This window comes from Zalophus californianus, chromosome 2 (genome assembly GCF_009762305.2).
Source record: "Zalophus californianus isolate mZalCal1 chromosome 2, mZalCal1.pri.v2, whole genome shotgun sequence".
Classification (NCBI taxonomy): Eukaryota; Metazoa; Chordata; class Mammalia; order Carnivora; family Otariidae; genus Zalophus; species Zalophus californianus.
Genome location: NC_045596.1, coordinates 62,782,851 through 62,802,487, shown reverse-complemented (window position 1 = coordinate 62,802,487; position 19,637 = coordinate 62,782,851). Strand labels below are relative to the sequence as shown.

Sequence of the window (19,637 nt, the reverse complement as noted above, 5' to 3'; positions counted from 1 at the left end):
ATGACCGTGATATTCTAGGAAAGGCAGAAAGCGGGGTAGAATTGAATAAAAATACCAACAGCACACTTGCACTGCTCCCCTTGGCAGACAGTCATTTCCTAGCATCCTCCAGATGCTTCTCCTGCATTTCATTCGTATTTCCATTATCGTTGGTGCCACTGCATATTGTGATTGCTGTTGATGTATCTGACCTCCCCCAAAAGCCTGGGAACTCTTGAGATTAGAATGTGTCTTATTCATCTTTTTATCTCCAAGCTAAGCAGAAGTTAAGAAGTTTGCACTCCAGGTGTTCACAGAGCTATCTGCAGAAGTGTGGCACAGAAGGAAGGCTAAGGGATATTTTTGGTAAGATTCAATTCTGGTTAAAATTTCACTTCTGGTAGTGTCTCCAGTTCAGAACCCAGTGCCTTCAACAACATTTGGAAACACAGGTGTCACCTAGAAGACACCAGTTTAGTTGACTAAGGACCTGGAGAAAGGGGCTAAAGGCATTAGAACTCCTCAGGTCCTAACAGAGAGGATGGGGTGGGAGTGAGAAGCAGACAGCGCTGGGGGGTGACTGCAGGGGAACTGAGGCCCTCTCCATGTACCTCAGATGCTGCTCCCCATTTTTCCTAAGAACACTGAAGAAGACCTGGTGCATGGGGCCACAGGTAGGTGTCGTAGAGGATAGCAGGCACTTGGAAATGCATTAGCATTGGGGACCCTGGGTCAAATTTTTATCTGTGATTGAGACTCTTTGCTCAGACGTAACTGAAAATAGGTGGCTAAAGGACCCACGCTACCAGAATCACCTCTCCCACATTTTCCATAAACCCTGGGATATTATTCAGCAAATTAAGATCTTAGAAAATAACACATCATCATCCCGGCAGTCTGGCGAGGCCAGGAAGCCCAGCCTCAGCTTGAGAGAGAGGGAGGGGAGAAAAAAGGGCCCTGACTGGGGTTTTTCTCATCTTCGTCCAACCATTCTGACTCCCCTGACATAAAGAAGGAAAAGAAATGAAAAGGCATGTGGGGGGAAATAAATCTGCAAAAACCAAGATCCTCTTTACCTAAATACATTTCAGCTCTGCCAAGACTTAGAAGTAGGAGGCAAAATGAAAAATCACCCTGTCATTGACAGCCCTGTTTGAAAGGTTGTTCCCTAACTCAGTGCTAAGAGGAGCTGAGATGTGGGGGAGAAGAACTAGAAAGAAAAATGCCTTCACAGACATCCAGTGCTTCAGATCTTCTGAGTCTCCCTCATCTACTCAAGTTCACAACCCTGCGGGAAATTGGTGGGGCGGATGGGAGCGGTGAGGGAGAAGGAGACAACTTTCAAAGTAATTTGTTTTGCAATGGGTCAAAATTGAGTTCAAAGAGAAAAAGAAAAAAAAAAAAAGCAATTTCCCTACAATATACATCTATAGTCCAAACAGAGGCTGCTTTGTTAGAAGCTTCTAGAAATTCTGCAGACAGCAGAAGTCAACAGAGGTCATCTGCGTTAAATTATTTATGAGGGTCCTCTCCCTCTCTCTTTAAAACAAAAACAAAAACATTTTATTTTCTTTCCTGATCCACAGAAGCAGCCGTAGGTGCTGGCTCTCCTTTCTGCTAAGTGCTGCCAGTAGGGCCTGCGACAGAAGCCAGGCCGCGGGAGCACCTGCGGACCTCTGTTTCATAACCATAGCAGGCCGGGCAGGCCACCAGCCATGAGGTCCAGCTGCGCTGACTGAGAGGCTGATGTCCCCTATCATGTCCTTCCCTTTCATGTCTCTGGCTCAGGGCTTCCAATTGGACCAGATGCACTGAGAACTAAAAGCTCCAGGGGGCTGTTCTAAACCAGTCTGAACACATAGTGACATTTATTTTACACTACAGAATCTTTGTGCTAGAAGGTTCTGTGAAATGTGAGTGGTCAACCTGGCTGTCGCCTCTGCTGCTGCCAAAAAGTAAGGAACAGGTGAGGGACCATCTGTCCCACTGGAGGGAACTGTTACAGTCCAAGTGGAAATGCCTTTGCTTCTTACCTGAGCACACTCCACTTTGGCACACTCCCCAGTCTGGCAGATCACTTCGCCACGGTCACACACGCAGAACTCGCAGGCCGAGCCTTTCCACATTTCATCCTGGTAGCGCACAATCCCGTTGTGCGAGCAGCTTCCCGCAGGAGACACACATTCCTCACAGCATTCCCCATGACGCTGAGCCCTGCTCTGACCCTGAAGAAACAAAGATGGCAGGTAAAGGGCAGTTCTCAGGAGAGTTTGAAAACATCTGAGCCAATGGGGCAGAAGGACATAAAAGGCCAACACTGTATGCTGCTCCTTTCCCCCCACTGCCCAACCTAACCCAGCTGAGGCAAGTTCCTCTCTACCTCATCCTCCTTCCTAGGAAGGAGGTCTTTCATATCTTTAGCGAATATTTCTGAATATCATAAAACTTTCAATTCCCTCAAAAGACACACTGGACTGAGAAATGCATTGCTCATATGACCCAGGATAAAGCTTTGAAAACCAAGCCACACTCTCTCAAATACCTTTTCACATCTTAGTGGAGGGCAGGCCTGTTTGTGGCACCTGACTTCACCCTCGTCACATATACACGTGGTACAGGCATTTTCATTCCACTGCTCACCGTGCTGAGTAAAGAAAGGACAAAGTGGAAAATCAAGTGTCACACACATTAAATAGAAACACGGGCACATAAGGCACCCAACTTTTTACTACAATTTTTAATTGAGCCACATTGAATGTACTCCTGAGAAATATCATTTAGGCAGCAACGGCCTCTAAGAAAAAGTCAGTAAAGTTCCGAAAGAACTTTGCATTCATTTTTAGTCAACTGTATTCATTCCATAGATGTGTTGAGGGCCTGTTCACTGCCAGGCACAAAGGGGCCCTGGAACATCAAGATTAATAAGAAGACCCTGTTGGCTGCCTAATGAGTGCTCATTCTTTAGCTCTTCTTCTTTGCCAGGAGACCCAGCGCCCACTGCCACATACTCAATCTCCCAGCTCCCCTTGCAGTTAGGGTAAGGGCATTGTCCCAATCCTAACCGAGGAGACTTCAGGGGAAGTTTGCTAGAGCAGTGGAGGGCAAAGAAAATACTCTTCTCCCCCACAAAAGAAGAAAAGCCATCCCTTTTCCCCACCAGCCTTTAGTAATGATTGTGTGTGTGGACGAGCTAGTCTGGAGGAAGCCATCTTGGGGACATGAGGGGAGAAGACAGAAGGCAAATGCCAACATGCTGCCGATGGCAGGGTGGAAAGATCAAAAAAGGTTCCTTTGATCCTTGAAGACATCATCATGAGTTGATCAACCCTGCAATCACCCTACCTCGGGACTTCTTGTTATATGAGATAATAAACGTTTTCATTTTAGTCACTTTTAGAGTATTTCTGTTACTTACAACCAAAAACTTCACAATAGATATAAAGGCTATCTCTTCCAGGAGAAATTAACCTGGCACATGTGTGGCTATTGTATTGGACAACACAGATCTAGTACCTACAAAAGTCCTTTCCCAATTAGTAATGTTCATTCAGATTTCAAGGGACCCATATAGATTTGTGACATTCATTCCCTAATACTCTGTTCCAGATTCTCTACCTGAGAGTCATAATTCCAATTTCTATTTAGTCTTCTTTAGAGTGGCTGGCAAGCAAAGGAAGTAGTTGGGTTTATTTTTTATATGTTCTTTGCTTTTGAATAATGTAACCTTCTTTTGGCTCAGCTGGGCACTCCTAAGAACATTCATTCATTCATTCATTCATTCAGTTTGTTAAACTCATTTTTATCTGGCGCCTATTATGTGTTAGGCACAGTTTTCTAGATTTTTCCAATAGTACTTTCAACTGTGCAGGTTCCACCACCACTAGGCTTCTCCCCTCCCTTCCCTCTCTCCCCTCCCACCCCCATGCCTCCCCTCAGTGTAATGCAGGGGGAAGCCGTGTCTGGATATCAGTACATACAATCCAACCAAAGCAGAGAGACATTCCCCGGGCCTCCAGCCTAAGTGTAAACTGATAGTAAACAATGACAGTCCTTTTCGTCCTTCGAGACGTGTAAGCAGTAAGTTCACCAAGGTCCATGACCCAGGTGCTGCCTGCCAGCACATTCCTTTATATTTCTAATCCTCTTCAATTTAATTTTTTCATAAAGGCTTTCCACAAAGAGAAGGAAAAAAAGCTGGGTTTTTTTGAGTTACTAATCTTGGCAAAGACTCAGACAAAAGGGTGGGGAGGTCTGGTGGTTGGAAGGGTGGCGGGCATATGTGTGAGAATGTATGTCAAAACACCTACGGGGGGTACAGCAAAGGTTACCTCGTACACTTGGCCTGATGCAGAGCAGGATCGAGAAGAGCACTGTGGGCAACATTTTCCAGGAACTCGGACTATAGTTTCATCCTTACATCCAAAAAAGGAACAATCCATCAAAAGAAGACATTAATAAAACCCACAACAGTAGGAAAATTTCATTCATAGCCAACTCAATCATGTGCCTCAAGCATCCATAAATAGCAATTTCCTCTCCTGTAGTATTTATTAGTCACCTGGTGCTTTGATAATTGGCACTTCCAGAGTCATTGTGACTCTTAAGAGGTTTGCACATTCCTCAAGTCCTATCCTCTTCTAAGAACACAAAAGCACCAATAATAACAATGACAGTAAGAATAGTACTTAGTGTTTGCCAGGCACTATTTTTTTTTTAAAGATTTTATTTATTCATCTGACAGAGAGAGAGAGAGAGAGAGAGAGAGACAGCGCAAGAGGGAACACAAGCAGGGGGAGTAGGAGAGGGAGAAGCAGGCTTCCCACGGAGCAGGGAGCCAGACACGAGGCTTGATCCCAGGACCCTGGGATCATGACCTGAGCTGAAGGCAGATGCTTAACGACTGAGCCACCCAGGTGCCCCTGCCAGGCGCTATTTTAAGGCTTTACATGACCCTATGAAGTAGATGTTCTTATCCTTGTTTTATAAACAAGAAAAGTAAAGACCAGAGAGGTTATGTGACTTGTACAAGGTCACACAGCTGACGTGGTAATGACAAATGGTAGGAAAGAGACTTCAGAGCACCAACCATACCAACACTTAAGAACACTTAAGCTCCTGCTGAGTTACCGCTAAACTCAAAATGGAGGCATCCCTCTCCTGATAAGCTACTTCACTATTCTTTTGCATCTTTATGTGAATCCACATCTTTATGTGAATGCACATTTATATATAGGCATTAGGGAGCTCCTTAACATGAAAAAAATCAATTGTATTCCCAGATAATTGGGAATGAGAGCAGAGCAAAGTGGTGAGAGACTAAATGTCCAAAGAACTCCCAATGCCCTCTCCCTACTTCTCCCCTCTACCACTCTCACCCCTAGAATATCAGACCATTTGTCTCCACTGCCCTGAGAAGAACTTTTATAGCAACAGTCCCCTCATTAATGCCAAGGAGTCAGCTTCTCACTTTGACTTATCGCTACAACCTTTTGAAAGGCAAGAAGGTAGACAAATTAAAGGCAGCGGAAGGAGGGTTAGAATGAACCAAGTTTTAAGGACTAAGAAGTGGTTTATCTTACAGAGAAGATACCTTCTGAATGATTACCTTTACTTTCCCTTACAAGAAGCAGAAAATGAGCTTTTATTACCATGGTCGCTTTGGAACTCATTCTGTAAGAAAAAGGCAGCCAAAGTACTTGGGCAGGGGAGGGGGTCAAAGAGATTTAATTTTTCTTGGACAGTTGCAGTCATACCTCAGTAGTTCTTTAACCCAGCGATGTATGGTTAGATTAATGCATTACTATCTAATGGGGATTTATTTCAAACAACTGAATCACTGGGATTAAACTGACAACTGTTTTCTTGTTTTAGGTTATTTTATTTCTTTATTCTTCTATATGGAAAATATTATGGCCATTGATGTTTAATAGAGTATGTGAAAATTGGACATGCACTGAAATCATTGAGCATTTCTCAACCTCAGAACTATTCAGCTTAATGAAGTTTCAGTGAGAAAGTAAAATAAAGGCATATTTGATGTCATACTACTCCAGTAATTTTATTGTAGTAAACAAATGAACTTATACAAATGCTTGGTAAACAGGGAACAGATGTAATGATCACAAAATCTTGAATCAGCATAGAGTTTGTATTAGTCTATCTTAACTAACATGGACTAGACCCAAGTATAGTCACAGAGTCAACTTGAGAGCACGGGGGAAGAAGGAATTACTTGTAGCAACATTGGTACAAGGAAAATCAAGCTTTCCAATTCTTACTGGCAATACCTAATTAAGTATTTTATTGATGGAAACAGAATCCTTATTCACCAATCCAGATCAACAAGGGCAGGAAGGAAAAGCATTTAAAGAGAAAATATCCCAGGATACAAGAGAACTACCTGACTGAGAGGTGAGAACTCAGCTGGGCTAGCACTTCAGAAGTAAGACTGGAGTTGCATGTAAGAAGATGAATAGCAAAGTGGGTCAGAAAAAATGGGAAAGACTTTTTAACAGTGAATTTTGTTGTTGTCATATGTCTGAATCCTATCGTTCTGGGCTATGTAGATTTGCCCTTCCAAATGTACAGTCTACACAGGAGCCAGCCAACTATGGACCAAGGGCCAAATCCAGCCTACCACCTGTTTCCCTAAACTTTTATTGGAACACAGCCACATCCACTCATTTACGTATTACCTATGGCTGTTTTTGTGCTACACTGGCAGAATTGAGTAGCTGTTTCAACTGAATGGCACACAGAGCTGAAAATATTCACTATCTGGCTCTTTACAGAAAAAGTTTGCCAACCCCAGGTCTAATATGGCACGCTCAGTAAACACAGGAATTGAATTAAAAAAATATGATTATATTATTACAATTTGGGGTAGGACTACCATTAAGGATATATTTAATTATGGTTTTTCATATTCCTTAAATAAAAATATTTATGATAAAAATTTTACAGTGTATTATAGCTAACAGCCCTTGATGAAATATTTTCCCACTATGATACCTCTGCAGATATAGAAAGAGATAAAAATTTCACCACCAAAAAAATAAAACAGCCAACCTCTTACCACCGCTATGAGGAAGTCCCATTGAACATAAAAGACATTCTATGGCTTTTCTTTGCTGTGTAAGCCTAAATAGATATAAGAACCATCATTCTGCCTAACTCTCTGCCTTTCTGTATCAAACACAACCCAGATCCATCCCTCCCGTGTGTGGCCACTACTGTTTGAGGCAGTCAGGTGCCAGTCCTCACCTCCCTCAATATCTTTCTTTCTACATCTAATCAGAGCCCATAATGTAAAAAAAAAAAAAAAGACTGGGAAGTATGTATGTTGGAGGAGGTAAAGGGAGTGATAAAAAGTTGGGGAACAGGATGATGCCTCAAATGGTAAAGCACATGGTCACTGAGAGAGAAGGAGAGAGCCTTTGCAGCAATGCAAACTGGAGAGTATAGTTTTGGTTTCACATACCCAAAATGTAGGAGGGTTGGGCAGTGGAGGTAGGAAAAGATCCAATCTTGGTACAGTAGAACTACACTGACTGAAAACCCACCAGCCCCTCAGACATGAACCTTCCTTAGCATCTGGCTATGGATTCAAGAAGGGGAGTTAGCCAGGGGCAGGATATTTACCTTTGCAGCTTTCAAGCAGTGGGTATGGACAGATTTCTCTTGATCAAGGATGAGTAAACAGAAGGAAAGGAACTTGGGAAAAACCCTGAAGAGCAAGCAAAACAAAAATGTTCTAAAGATTCAGAGAAAGAGCAGACTTCTGAATGCTACATACTACAGGATCTAAAAGAAAAGATTTAAAAGCTATTTTGCAGCTTCAGTAAGATGCATGAAAATGAAGTCTTTATTAAATAGAAGCAAGAAGCAATAAAGAAAGAATAAGCGTTAGGATAAAAAAAACTAGATGAACCAACGAGAAGAAAAATAAGGAAGAATTAAAAGAAAATTAAAGTGAAATAGTCAAATTAAAATCAATACTAGAAGTAATAAATACAAACTCAAGAAGCTCTCTCCGTATGAAGAGGAAAGACACAAAGACACAAAAATGATGAGACAGCATGATTGATAATGAGGGGGAAAGCGAGGGGAGTAATCTAAGAATCATGGTGTTTCTAGAGAAAAGAGAATAATTGGAATGAATATGATTAAATTAAAGCCATAACTGAAGAAAGCATTTCAAAAACTGGCATACAGACTGACTGAAAGGGCTGTACCATATTCTAGGCAATAAGGTGAAAAGACACCTCACCTAGAAATATCCTGAAAAAATATTTCATTTACAAAGATAAAGAAATATCCTGCAAGAATCCAATAGAGTAAAACTAGTTGAACACAATGGAATAGAAAGCCGACAGACCTCAGATTTCTCCATAGCACTGAATTTCAGGATTCAGTGGAAAGGAGCCCACAGGGTTGGGACTTGAAAATATTATAATTGCCCCCAATTTTTGAGCCCTCCAATTAGCTCTAAGGTATATGGACAGGTAGAAAATAATTCTCAAACACTTAGTGGCTCAGAAGACATCCAATTGTCTATCTTTCTTGAAAAGAACACCTAAAAATGAAGTACAACCTACTCAGATTCATCAATGTGGGAATGGGAAAATTATAAAAAAGTATTTGAAAGTATTAAAAAATTGGTGGTAATATCATCAGGAACATTTGGGATGCCTGGGTAGCTCAGTCGGTTAAGCGTCTGCCTTCGGCTCAGGTCATGATCCCAGGGTCCTGGGATGGAGTCCCGTATGGGGCTCTCCGCTCAGTGGGGAATCTGCTTCTCCCTCTTACTCTCCTCTCCCTCTGTGCGCTCTCTCTCTTTCTCAAATAAATAAATATAATCTTCAAAAAATATATCAAGAACAACTCTCATCAGACTGAGCAGACCATTTTAATGAGTCTACAAAAATGTGGATGGGTTAGGGCTCTGTTCATAAGGCACCTGGACAAAAGTAGTAAGCAATTTTGGTATGAATTTACATCCCTCCTTAAGGGAACAACACCCTGTATAAACATAAGAGATTTCTCCTTTTGTCAGAGATTATCAACAACTTCTAAAATGTGATTTTGACTATGAAAAAAACAAATATATCCACACTTGCCTACAAAAAATTTGGAATGAATTACCAAAAAAATCTATTATGGTATTTTTGAACGATAGAAATCTAGATGATCATTTTCTGCTTTTCCACCTTTTCCAAACTTTCCTTAATAAGTACAGATTTGTTTTATGATTTAAAAGAAGAAAAAAAAAAAACCTCTTACATTGAAAATCAATTTTTTTTCCTAGCGCTCAAGACCTGGAAATACATTTCTTCTGATGAACTTGTGTGTTTTTAATATTTAATGAGTTGATGCATACAAAATACTTGCAATCGTGTTCAATGCTGTTAGTAACTAGCATTTTTGTGATTGTTACTATAGATAATGCTATGTAACTCATCATTTTGGAAGGCCATCTAACATAATGGTTAGAAATATGAGTCAGGTGTGGTCTGTTGAGGTTGTGATGCCGAAATGCCTGGGTGAGAAGCACTGATACTTCCTAACTGTGGTCTTACCCAAGTTGCTTAAGGCTCTCCATACCTCAGAGGGGATGATAATAATAGCTCCTAATAGGGTTGTGATGAGAATTACAGAGCTCTGAAAATTAATGATTGGCACATAATAAATGCCAAAAATGTGGTGATGGTGAGGTCAGAGATGATGGTAGATGGTAGACAGTGGTGATGGTGTTTCCATCAAAAGCCTAAACTTTTTAACACCCCTTTATATCATCAGAACATCCAATATTTAATAATGATATTAAATCAAGAAAAGTATTTCTAGATAATGAGAGTTGATTTTTTTAATATGTCATGGCAAAATATAAACTTAATGATTCAAGAGTGATTAAAATCAATCTATTTTCAAGACTTCAGAATGCTTGCATATCAACTAGCTATGAAGTATGGTACCAAATTTCATCTTTTTAAATTAATTATGTATATCAATGCAAACTATATGTGAGTGCAATGTTTGAAGTTAGAGCTTATATTTAATGTTTTTATTTTTTTAATTTTTTTAAAAGGTTTATTTATTTGAGAGAGAGCATGCATGTGGGGGGGGGGGGGGCAGAGGGAGAGAATCTCAAGCAGACTCCCTACTGAGCACGGAGCCTGACACGGGGCTGGATCCCAGGACCCTGAGATCATGACCTGAGCCGAAATCAAGAGTCCCACGCTCAACCGAATGAGCCACGCAGATGCCCCACTATATATAATGTTTTTTAAAAATGGGAACTAGTACTTTCAATTATTCCAGTATCTATCCCCCAGTATGAAGTCCGTTAAGGTTTCAAAGACTTAAAGCAGAAGGCTCACAAAGTGGTGTTTCCTCCATGCCTCCTCCCACTTTCCTTATTGCAGTCGTGGCAAACTGCTTAATTACCCTTCATACACAAGGGGACTGAATCCTGGAAAGTGCTAAATCAAAATGCCCCAGCACTACAGCATCCTCTGAATGTGAGATACTGTGCAACTCTACCGAGAAGCTCATTTGTAATCTCGGTGCTGGGAGAAGACTTCATGATGAATTGGGAGATGTGACATGAGTGCAGTAGTTGTGGTACTGTGGGTAATACAATCTAGTCTTTCAATTAGATACATTTTCCCTTTATTTGGCATTTAGCATTTCTTGTCTAATTGCCTTTTGTCTGCCTTTAAAAATATTGCCCAATTGTCACAATATGCCATGTTATTGATTTTGTTTTATTTGACACAAAGTACTGCTCTGTATCAACCGAATGTTGGCTTCCAGCTTTTCCTTAGATCAAAAATGAGCTATTTTTCAACTGGAGGCAAACTCCTTTCATGGTTATCTGTCAACTGCCAAGAACATCCATAGAAACCTCTGGAAGAGTAACAAACTATAAAATACCACGTATACCACATTTATTTGCCATTGATTTTCTCTTCCAAATTTGTGTGAAGAGTCTAATGTTTTGAAAATCTGATGAACTTTAAATGAAGAACAATATCCACTATTTTTAAAAGCTCCCCAGAGAAAATCTGAATAATTTGAATCATTATTTTATAAGATTTAAAAAGTGTACATCTGAATGATCATGTTCAAAGACATACATATGTCTTAAAAAGCAAGCCTATACCTATTCACTGAGAAACAACCCCTGATCATATTACAGACTTTTCCAGATGTTTAACTTGACATTTTTGCAACATCTGCAACTGGAGCAGGTGGCTTCTTTGCATGTACCCTCAAGGCTTACTTTCATTACATAACAATTAGCTTAAATGGCTGGTAATTAGACCTATCTGTAGCTTCTAAGGGTAAAAGAAATGTGTCAGGGGTGGTCTCCAAAAGTATAAGGAAAACAAACAGCCTTTGCTTCTGGTTCCTAGTATTTTCGACGCCTGCCTTGACAACCTCAGAAGAGGCTCCAAGTTCCCCAACAGTGAAGTTAATAGTCTCTGAAGGATCCATTTGGAGGCTGTCTTCCTTACCTGGTTACAAAACAGAGGTTGACACTGAGCTGTGAAGCACTGGGCGACCCCATTTCTACACACACATTTGGCACACCGACTCAAAGGCCAGTCTTCCCCATCCTGAAATACACGGCCTTCATAGGAACAAGGTTCTGGAAGGTCAGAAAAACAAGGATTACTTGGGGGACTGCACATCCTGATTCCAGGGCTGACTGCATGGGTGTGTGGCCAGTGCAGTCACACAGGACCCTGTGGTTGGGGGTTAAAATTCTGCAGTGTTCATATGGAGTTTTTTTTGTTTTTTAAAAAAGGAGGGGGATAGAGAAAGAGGGATGGGGAGGGGCAGAGAGGGAGAGAGAGAGAATCCCAAGTAGAGCCCACATCCACCATGGAGCCCGAAGAGGGGCTTGATCTCACAACCCTGAGATCATGACCTGAGTTGAAATCAAGAGTTTGGACGCTTAACTGACTCAGCCACCCAGGTGCCCCCATTATATGGAGCTCTTCCTAACTTTCTGAGTTAGCTCATGCATGGTCCCACATACTATGCCTTCTTGCCTTCCTGAGATGGGTTCTCAGCCACTTGCTCCTGAACCCACACCCAGTTGATATGGAGAACAAAGGCAAAAGAACCGTGGGAAAGTAACAAATTTCTCTTGCAGCCCATTGACAAGTACTGAAGATAGGCAGGGTGACTTCCCTCCAGGAACTCAACTGCTTCAATGTTAATACTTTGCTAGAGGCAAAAGGCAACGTTAGCTTGACATTAGCCCAACGGCCAGGATTCTGTAAGTCTTCTTTAACATATAAAAATCCCTTTGGAAACTTTATCTTTACCTCCCAAGATATGTGTTAGCACTCATCCTCCAAGCATATAGCCCACTGATAACACATCTGAAGGATCTCATGACTAAGGTATTACTAGACAATAATAAATGACCTTTTCCTAACAGCAGCTAGCCCTTCAAGGTCCCGGAAACCTTGCTTCCAAATTCCTTACAGGCTTAGGCTATCCCGAACCCCCTCCCAGCTGGAAATTCTATAATCAGTCACTCCTCAAGATCCCAGGGCAGCTTTCCTTTCACTCAAGATCCCAGTGCAGGGTCCTTTCCTATGCTTTAATAAAACTACCTTTTTTGCACTGAAGGTGTCTCAAGAATTCTTTCTTGACCATTCACTCCCAGACCCCAACATTTCACATCAGTGTGAATGCTGCCAACCTCCACCCACAGCGGGGACCTGGATGACGGTGCTAGGAGAGTACACGAGCCCTAGGCACCAAGTAGCAGGATGGGGTCTGGGGTGCCTGTGGGATCTCCATCCACCCGTCAAGTATCCCCATATCTGAAGGAGGAGGACATTAAATAGCAAATTAAAAACATGAAAAGTTGAATAAAACCACAGAAGAAAAGAAGAGGCTGCCCCCTACCCACTGCCTTCTAAACAAGGGGCCCTGCATCTTCATTTTGCACCTAGCAAATCATAAAGTTGGCCCTGGCTGATCCTCCAGTCTCTCCAGGCAAAATGCTTCCAATATGTCTCATGGAGGCCAAGGTGAAAGCCTCTGAAAGCGCAAGAAAGGCTCCCACAATCTCAGCCAGCCTACTCGCCACCCCCAAACTCTTGTTCAGGTATTTTTAGTTGTAGGGGTCTTTGGCCCAAAGCAGCTCTCAGTCCTCTTCTGGTGGGTGATACCTGAAAGGCGTGAGGCAAGCATTGTATTTTCATTGTTTCCTATGCATACTTTTTAATCCTTGTAATCTTTCTCCAGAGTAAAGGAATGCCAGGAATGGAATAACTGGGAATCAGAAAGAAATCTGATTAAAAATCTTTTTAAAGGAAAAGGCAGGGGCACCTGGGTGGCTCAATTGGTTAAGCATCCAACTCTTGATTTCGGCTAAGGGCCTGATCTCAGGGTTGTGTGATCAGGACCGATGTCGGTGTCGGGCTCCATGCTGGTTGTGGAGCCTGCTTGAGATTCTCTCTCTCCCTCTGCCCCTCCCCCTACCTCTCTCCTCCCTCAAAATAATAAAAATAATTTAAAAATAAAACTACTTAATTAAAACAAATAAAAGGAAAAGGCAAAAATAGAGTATAGCTTCCAGGTATTTTTTTTTAAGATTTTATTAATTAATTAATTAATTAATTTGACAGAGAGACACGGCAAGAGAGGGAACACAAGCAGGGGGAGTGGGGGAGGGAGAAGCAGGCTTCCCACCGAGCAGGGAGCCCGATGCGGGGCTCGATCCCAGGACGCTGGGATCATGACCTGAGCAGAAGGCAGACACTTAACGATTGAGCCACCCAGGTGCCCCAGCTTCCAGGTATTATGAAATAAAAGAAGAATTTTAGTCATTATATGTCAGGAGAGGATGTGATGCAGTAATGATGATAATTTGTATTTATCGTGAAGTATCTACTACTTAGTTATAAAAACGGAAGGGGACATATATCCCTAAAACGTAATAAAATGAGTGCATGGACCAAGCATGGGTTCCAAGGAAGGCCTTGGAAGTGCGCCCCTGGCTTGCTGAATGGGGCCGCAGTTTGTAGGCAGTCATAATCTCCATGGTGAACATGCCACCAAGACAAATGAAAGACCTGCTTCCTGCTCTGTGTGTTTCGGAGAAAGATGTTATGTCATTTCAAAGACCAGCCAGCAGAATTAGTGCTAGTGATGCTACACAGAGAAGCGATTTGTTCATTTTGTCTCTGCCAAGAGGCAGGAGGAACTACCTTGGCCTTATGGAATCACATCAAAGGATCTTGTCCCTCCTCCCTTTCCTTCCTGGGAGCTGCAAATGCAGAGGGATTCATCGGGCCCGCACAAAATAAATCAATCAGAGACTTGCAGAATCCCAGATTTGGGACAGAGCTTAAAGATGTGTTCCAACCTCACTCTCCATGACATTGCTTCTGCCAAGTGCAAGGCTCCAACTTGGTTCCCATAAGGAACAGAATTAGGGATCTTCGAGCCGCACTGAGCAAGAAAGAGAAACGTTGGGATGTCAACAGGCATACCTCAGAGGCAAAGAGGGTCTCTTTCTACAAGTTCATACTTACTCCCAGGGCCCACACACACTGGGCAGCAGGTGCCTTCAGGGATGAATTCCAGTTCATGCTGTCCACACAACAGCGGTGGGCACGGCTGGGGGCTGCATCGGACTTCCCCACGGGTACAAGAGCACACACTGCACGGGGAGGCGGCCCACTCTGTCCCATGCTGGGGGTTAGGGGAAAAAAAGAAAAAGAAGCTTATTGTCAGAATATAGCTTTCATTTGACCAAACAGAAACAAATCTCTAACACAAATCAAGGACGGTGCTCAGGAGAAATGGAAGAAGGCTCCAGGCTTACACGGTTAAGACCGGGGTCTACAATGTTCCAAGTCAGAGACCAATTAAAAAAACTGAGTTTTCTTTTCTTTTCTTTTTAGTAGCCTTAAGATTTATATTTGGAAATTTCAGAAAAACACAAAAAGAAAATAAAAAGTACCCCAACCCCAATCATTTAAAAAAATGCTATAAAGCCTAAAGTAAAATATACACACATATATGTATTTACTGGATTCTTTTTTTTTTTTTTTGAAGATTTTATTTATTTATTTGACAGAGAGAGACACAGCGAGAGAGGGAACACAAGCAGGGGCAGTGGGAGAGGGAGAAGCAGGCTTCCCGCCCAGCAGGGAGCCCGATGTGGGGCTCGATCCCAGGACCCTGGGATCATGACCTGAGCCCAAGGCAGACACTTAACGACTGAGCCACCCAGGCGCCCCTAGCAGTTGTTTCTTAAACATTTGCAATCACACCACCTTTCAGACAGAGACCACAAAAATTAATTACAATAACAACCTGTCAATCACCAACATTTTTTTCATCTGTAAAATGAGAGGGCTGTGTCGGTTAATCTCTTTGGCATCTTCAAGCTCTCTAATGATGTGAATCTATTATGTAACTCAAGAGACATAAAATGAGGCAGGAGATTCTCCCTTTAAAATAAGCTTGAAAATTATGGGAATAGCAACAAACACTTGGTAGGGAGTCTCCAATGCTTGATGTCAAAGCCACAGAAGATGATCAGATGGTGATCCAAAGGGCACAGAGTGATGGAGACAAATTGCTCCCACCTCTCTCTTGGGAAAGAAGTCAGTAAGTCCCCAGTGATGCTGCTCTCAGCAGAACAAGGCTAGAGATCAAGGGGTAAGGGGTTTGGCACATGCTGATATATATAATTTTATATATAATAGTAGTAATTATATATATATATAATATATGTAATTTCCTAGTGTTTTCTATACCCATTTACAAAAGCCTTTTTATAAACTCTGTAGCAGCAAAGAGACCTTCGTAAAGTCAAGGAATAATAGATACACAAAGTAATGCTCCCAGACCTGGTTTTAGCTGTGTCATCTTAACCTCATTAATACCTTTAGAAAAGATGAGATTTTGACATGGGACAAAAGCACATTCTGCAGACAACATCTTAAATATATTCTTCTGTATAGCCAACTAACAAGTCAGCCTGGCTGTTGACATAAGTCCAAAGGAAAGATAAGGTCATAAAGTATTTGCCTGGCTTGCTGATGGAACAATAAAATAATTTTTCTTCATATAACTTGTTCCTGTTATGAAGTTATAGATCCAGAATACTAACTATCTGGGAATGTTCACTGAATATTATAATTACATCCTCTACTTTGAAGAGAACAAGGCTGTGAAATTCAATATTCATTTCTTCCTTCTCACACATAAATTAGTACTCCTTTTAGCCTCCCAGACAGGCAGAGAGAGTTGATCTCTCCCTCTGAGCTCCCTCTATTCAATCGGATGTGGGCACGAGGGCATTACCACTTGCCACTTTCTTTTTCCGGGAATCTTCAAGCACTGTCTTCTCAGACCTGACATTATCTGGTGATGGGATTAAATTAGTAAAGAGGAAAAGAAAGGGGATTTCACAAGCTAATTTGTGGGGCAAAGAACAGGGAAAAGCATTCCAGCACTCTTTTAGGAAAACATATTTCAGGCTTGTCTCCCTGAATGGTTGGCAAGGCTGGGCAGCGATCCAAACACTAATTTGAAGGGATAGCTTTGGGGAGGTCATGGATGAAATAGTCCCCCAAGTGCTGACTGTAATAAGCCCATGTAAGATTCTCAAATAACCTGGAGTCAGCCAAAAGGCTCAAGTGTTTTCCTCACTCCAGGGAAGATGTCGGGACTTGTCTTGACTTGTCAGAACGCCAGTTGTGTAAAATGTTGTCGACCCTGCAAGCAAAGGCAGTCCTGTGGTGAGGCGAGGCAATTCATTCAAGAGTAGACTCCTCAAGCCGCCCGTGCTGGACTCATCCTTGACTTTCCTTTGCTTCGACCCTGTTCTCTCTGGAGATAGTAGTCTCACTTCAACTAATCCCCCTTCTCCCCGCCACACACTCGCTCCATGCTAAAGCCTCTTGGAAAGCCCTCCCTTAGGGGAAAGCTTTCACCTTGATCACCAATCTAAAGTTCTTAAAACACCAGGCTATTTTGTAGCCACAGGGAGAGAATCTCCATGACCTGTCCTATGGTTGGCAAGCCAGAGGCTAAAGACAAGATTCCTGCTGTTCAGTGAGAGAGGAAAAGTGCTCTGGATGGCTTCCCAAGCAAGTCAAAAGGTGCCAAAAAAAAAAAAAAAAAAAAAAAACCCATAAAAAAAACACAAAAAAACAAACCCTCCAACATTCAGGGAAAACCCTAGAGATACAAAAGACAAGGTGAGTTTCACAGCAAACCCAGAAAAGTATTTAAACTATGCAAGAAAACAAGTAAGATTAAGAAGGCTTTGGAAAGAATCTAGGGGAAGCGAAAAAAGTAAGAGAGGAAGGAAGGGCAGGAAGACAAGAAATGCGATCATTTTGACTTTATTAAGACTAAAATTGGGGGCGCCTGGGTGGCTCAGTTGGTTAAGCGACTGCCTTTGGCTCACTCAGGTCATGATCCTGGAGTCCCGGGATCGAGTCCCACATCGGGCTCCCTGCTCAGCAGGGAGTCTGCTTCTCCCTCAGACCCTCTTCCCTCTCGTGCTCTCTCTCTCTCTCTCTCATTCTCTCTCTCTCAAATAAATAAATAAAAATAAAATCTTTAAAAAAAAGACTAAAATTAGATTTTTTGTCTTGACTTAAAAAAAATCATTCTTCTATCTCTATTTGAAGAAGTAGACCACTAGAGAATTTTTCCTTCAAAATACAGTTCCTGAAATTCAGCCTTTTTCTCACTTATATCAAGTACCAGAAATATAACATTTTCTGAGGAGTACATTTTTGAAAGTTGCGTATGGGAAACAGACACATAGTTACGTTCTGTTCTTATGTTCAGAGCTTCCCATGTGATGTATTACAGCAGAATAGGTGGGGGGGGCGGGGGGAAAAAGGAGGGCTTTCCAAACTCTTCCAGAAAAAGCTGGAAGCCAGGCAGATTTCATTTCTTAACTAATCCATCAGCAGACCTGTGGTCCTAGAACCACTCAGCTACATAGGTCATTGGTCAATGGCAACATGCTATTGGAACAAGGACGTAGATAAGTTGGAGAAGGGATTTGCTCACTGTGTGAATTCTCCAGTCACCGATGTTTACTGAGCGCCTACTCTGGAAAACGTTCAGTGCTAGGTGACTGGTTAGGTGGGAGGCAAGGAAGATCACTACAAAGATGCAGAAAATACTGTCAATGTTCTCAAAGCGTCTTAAGCCAAGATAAGAAGGTTGTACATGTGCACAAATAATAACACAAGAGGACAAACGATGAATGTCATTAGAGTGCAAAGATTTATTGAATTTGGATTTTCCATGCCCCTCGTATTCCACTTGCTTGAGATGTCTGATTGTCCCTTGACCTTACTTTGGATCCTGTGTGCTCCTTCATCTGAGAGATGCAGCTTGGTGCTTCTGACTTTAAACCACATCCCTATTCAAGTCCTTATGACCTGGCATTACTTCTGTCACCAATGTGCTCTACAGCACTTCCCATTTCACAGGAGATGCTCTTCGGTGGCATGTGAAGTTTACACCACTCTTCATGACACAGACTGAATTGAGCAGCAAAAGGTGATATGTGGTCTGAAGACATTCCCAACATAGATCCTGCCTGGGTGTCTTTCAGCAACACATTGTGCAGAACTGAAAGAGTGGCTTCCTCAGGTAATTAGGAGACAGTGGCTCAAGGGAGATGATCCTGTCCCACAGGGAAAGTACACTATGCTCACCGGGTTTTAGGGACACACACTGAATAGCAGTCTAGAGTGGGCATATCAAATCCTGCTAACTTGAATGGGCAGAGGCACTAACCTGGGGAGAGTTTTGTATCAGGTGGAAGATGAGGATTAAAGCAGAGAGCCTCTTCCCACCACATTCAACTTCATCTACCGCCTGAGGGTAACACTGAGGTGTAAGCAAAGATGAACTGTATCCATTTTCCATTTTCATAGTTCCTGTTATAAACCTTGCAATGGTACTTTTTAATCAGTACTTAATGTCTTTAAATGAATCCTAAAGGATCTGGAATGATAAAGTATAATCAAGGAACTTTAGGATCGATTTCTAAGACTGTGGTTCTAAATGGGGGTAGATGAGCATGTGGCCTCTTAAGGGAAATTCGGCCATGCCTACAGACATTTCTGGTTGTCAGGACTTAGGGGTGCTACCAGGATCTAGTGCGTAGAGGTCAGGGATGCTCCTAAATATCCTACCATGCATAGGACAGCCCCCACAACAAAGCCTAACATATCAATAGTGCTGAAGTGTAGAAACTCCACCCTAATGGAAAGAGTGCTGAATTAGGAGTAAGAAGGCCAGGGTTGAAGGCCAGGGTTCTAGGCCAGGTTATACCACTTATTAGTAATATGACATTGGGTGAGTACCTTAAGCTCTTTTCAATTCAATGTTTTCATCTTCGATACGGGAGTAGTAATATTTGCTCTATTCACTCAGGGTTGTCTGTAACCATCAAATGAAAAAAAATGTATGTGGTACACACAGATAAGGTGGTTCCTGATTATTCAGCATCAGACTTCTTCAACATCAACATTCTCAAACTACTCTTTATACAGACGCAAATTCAATCTACAAATATTTACGCAGGACCTATGGAATAAGTAAACCTGTTTAAATCTTATTCAAGAAACCCAAATGCC

The 19,637-nt window shown here is 42.0% G+C and overlaps 1 protein-coding gene across 1 annotated transcript in view; it reads right to left on the bottom strand.

Moving 5' to 3' along the window:
• FRAS1 (Fraser extracellular matrix complex subunit 1) overlaps nucleotides 1–19,637 on the bottom strand; it is a 403,423-nt gene that overhangs the window by 227,814 nt on the left and 155,972 nt on the right. The window contains 5 exon segments of the mRNA XM_027599032.2: nucleotides 2,013–2,204; nucleotides 2,522–2,623; nucleotides 4,308–4,391; nucleotides 11,499–11,632; nucleotides 14,544–14,703. Coding sequence (XP_027454833.1) covers nucleotides 2,013–2,204; nucleotides 2,522–2,623; nucleotides 4,308–4,391; nucleotides 11,499–11,632; nucleotides 14,544–14,703 — 672 coding nt within the window.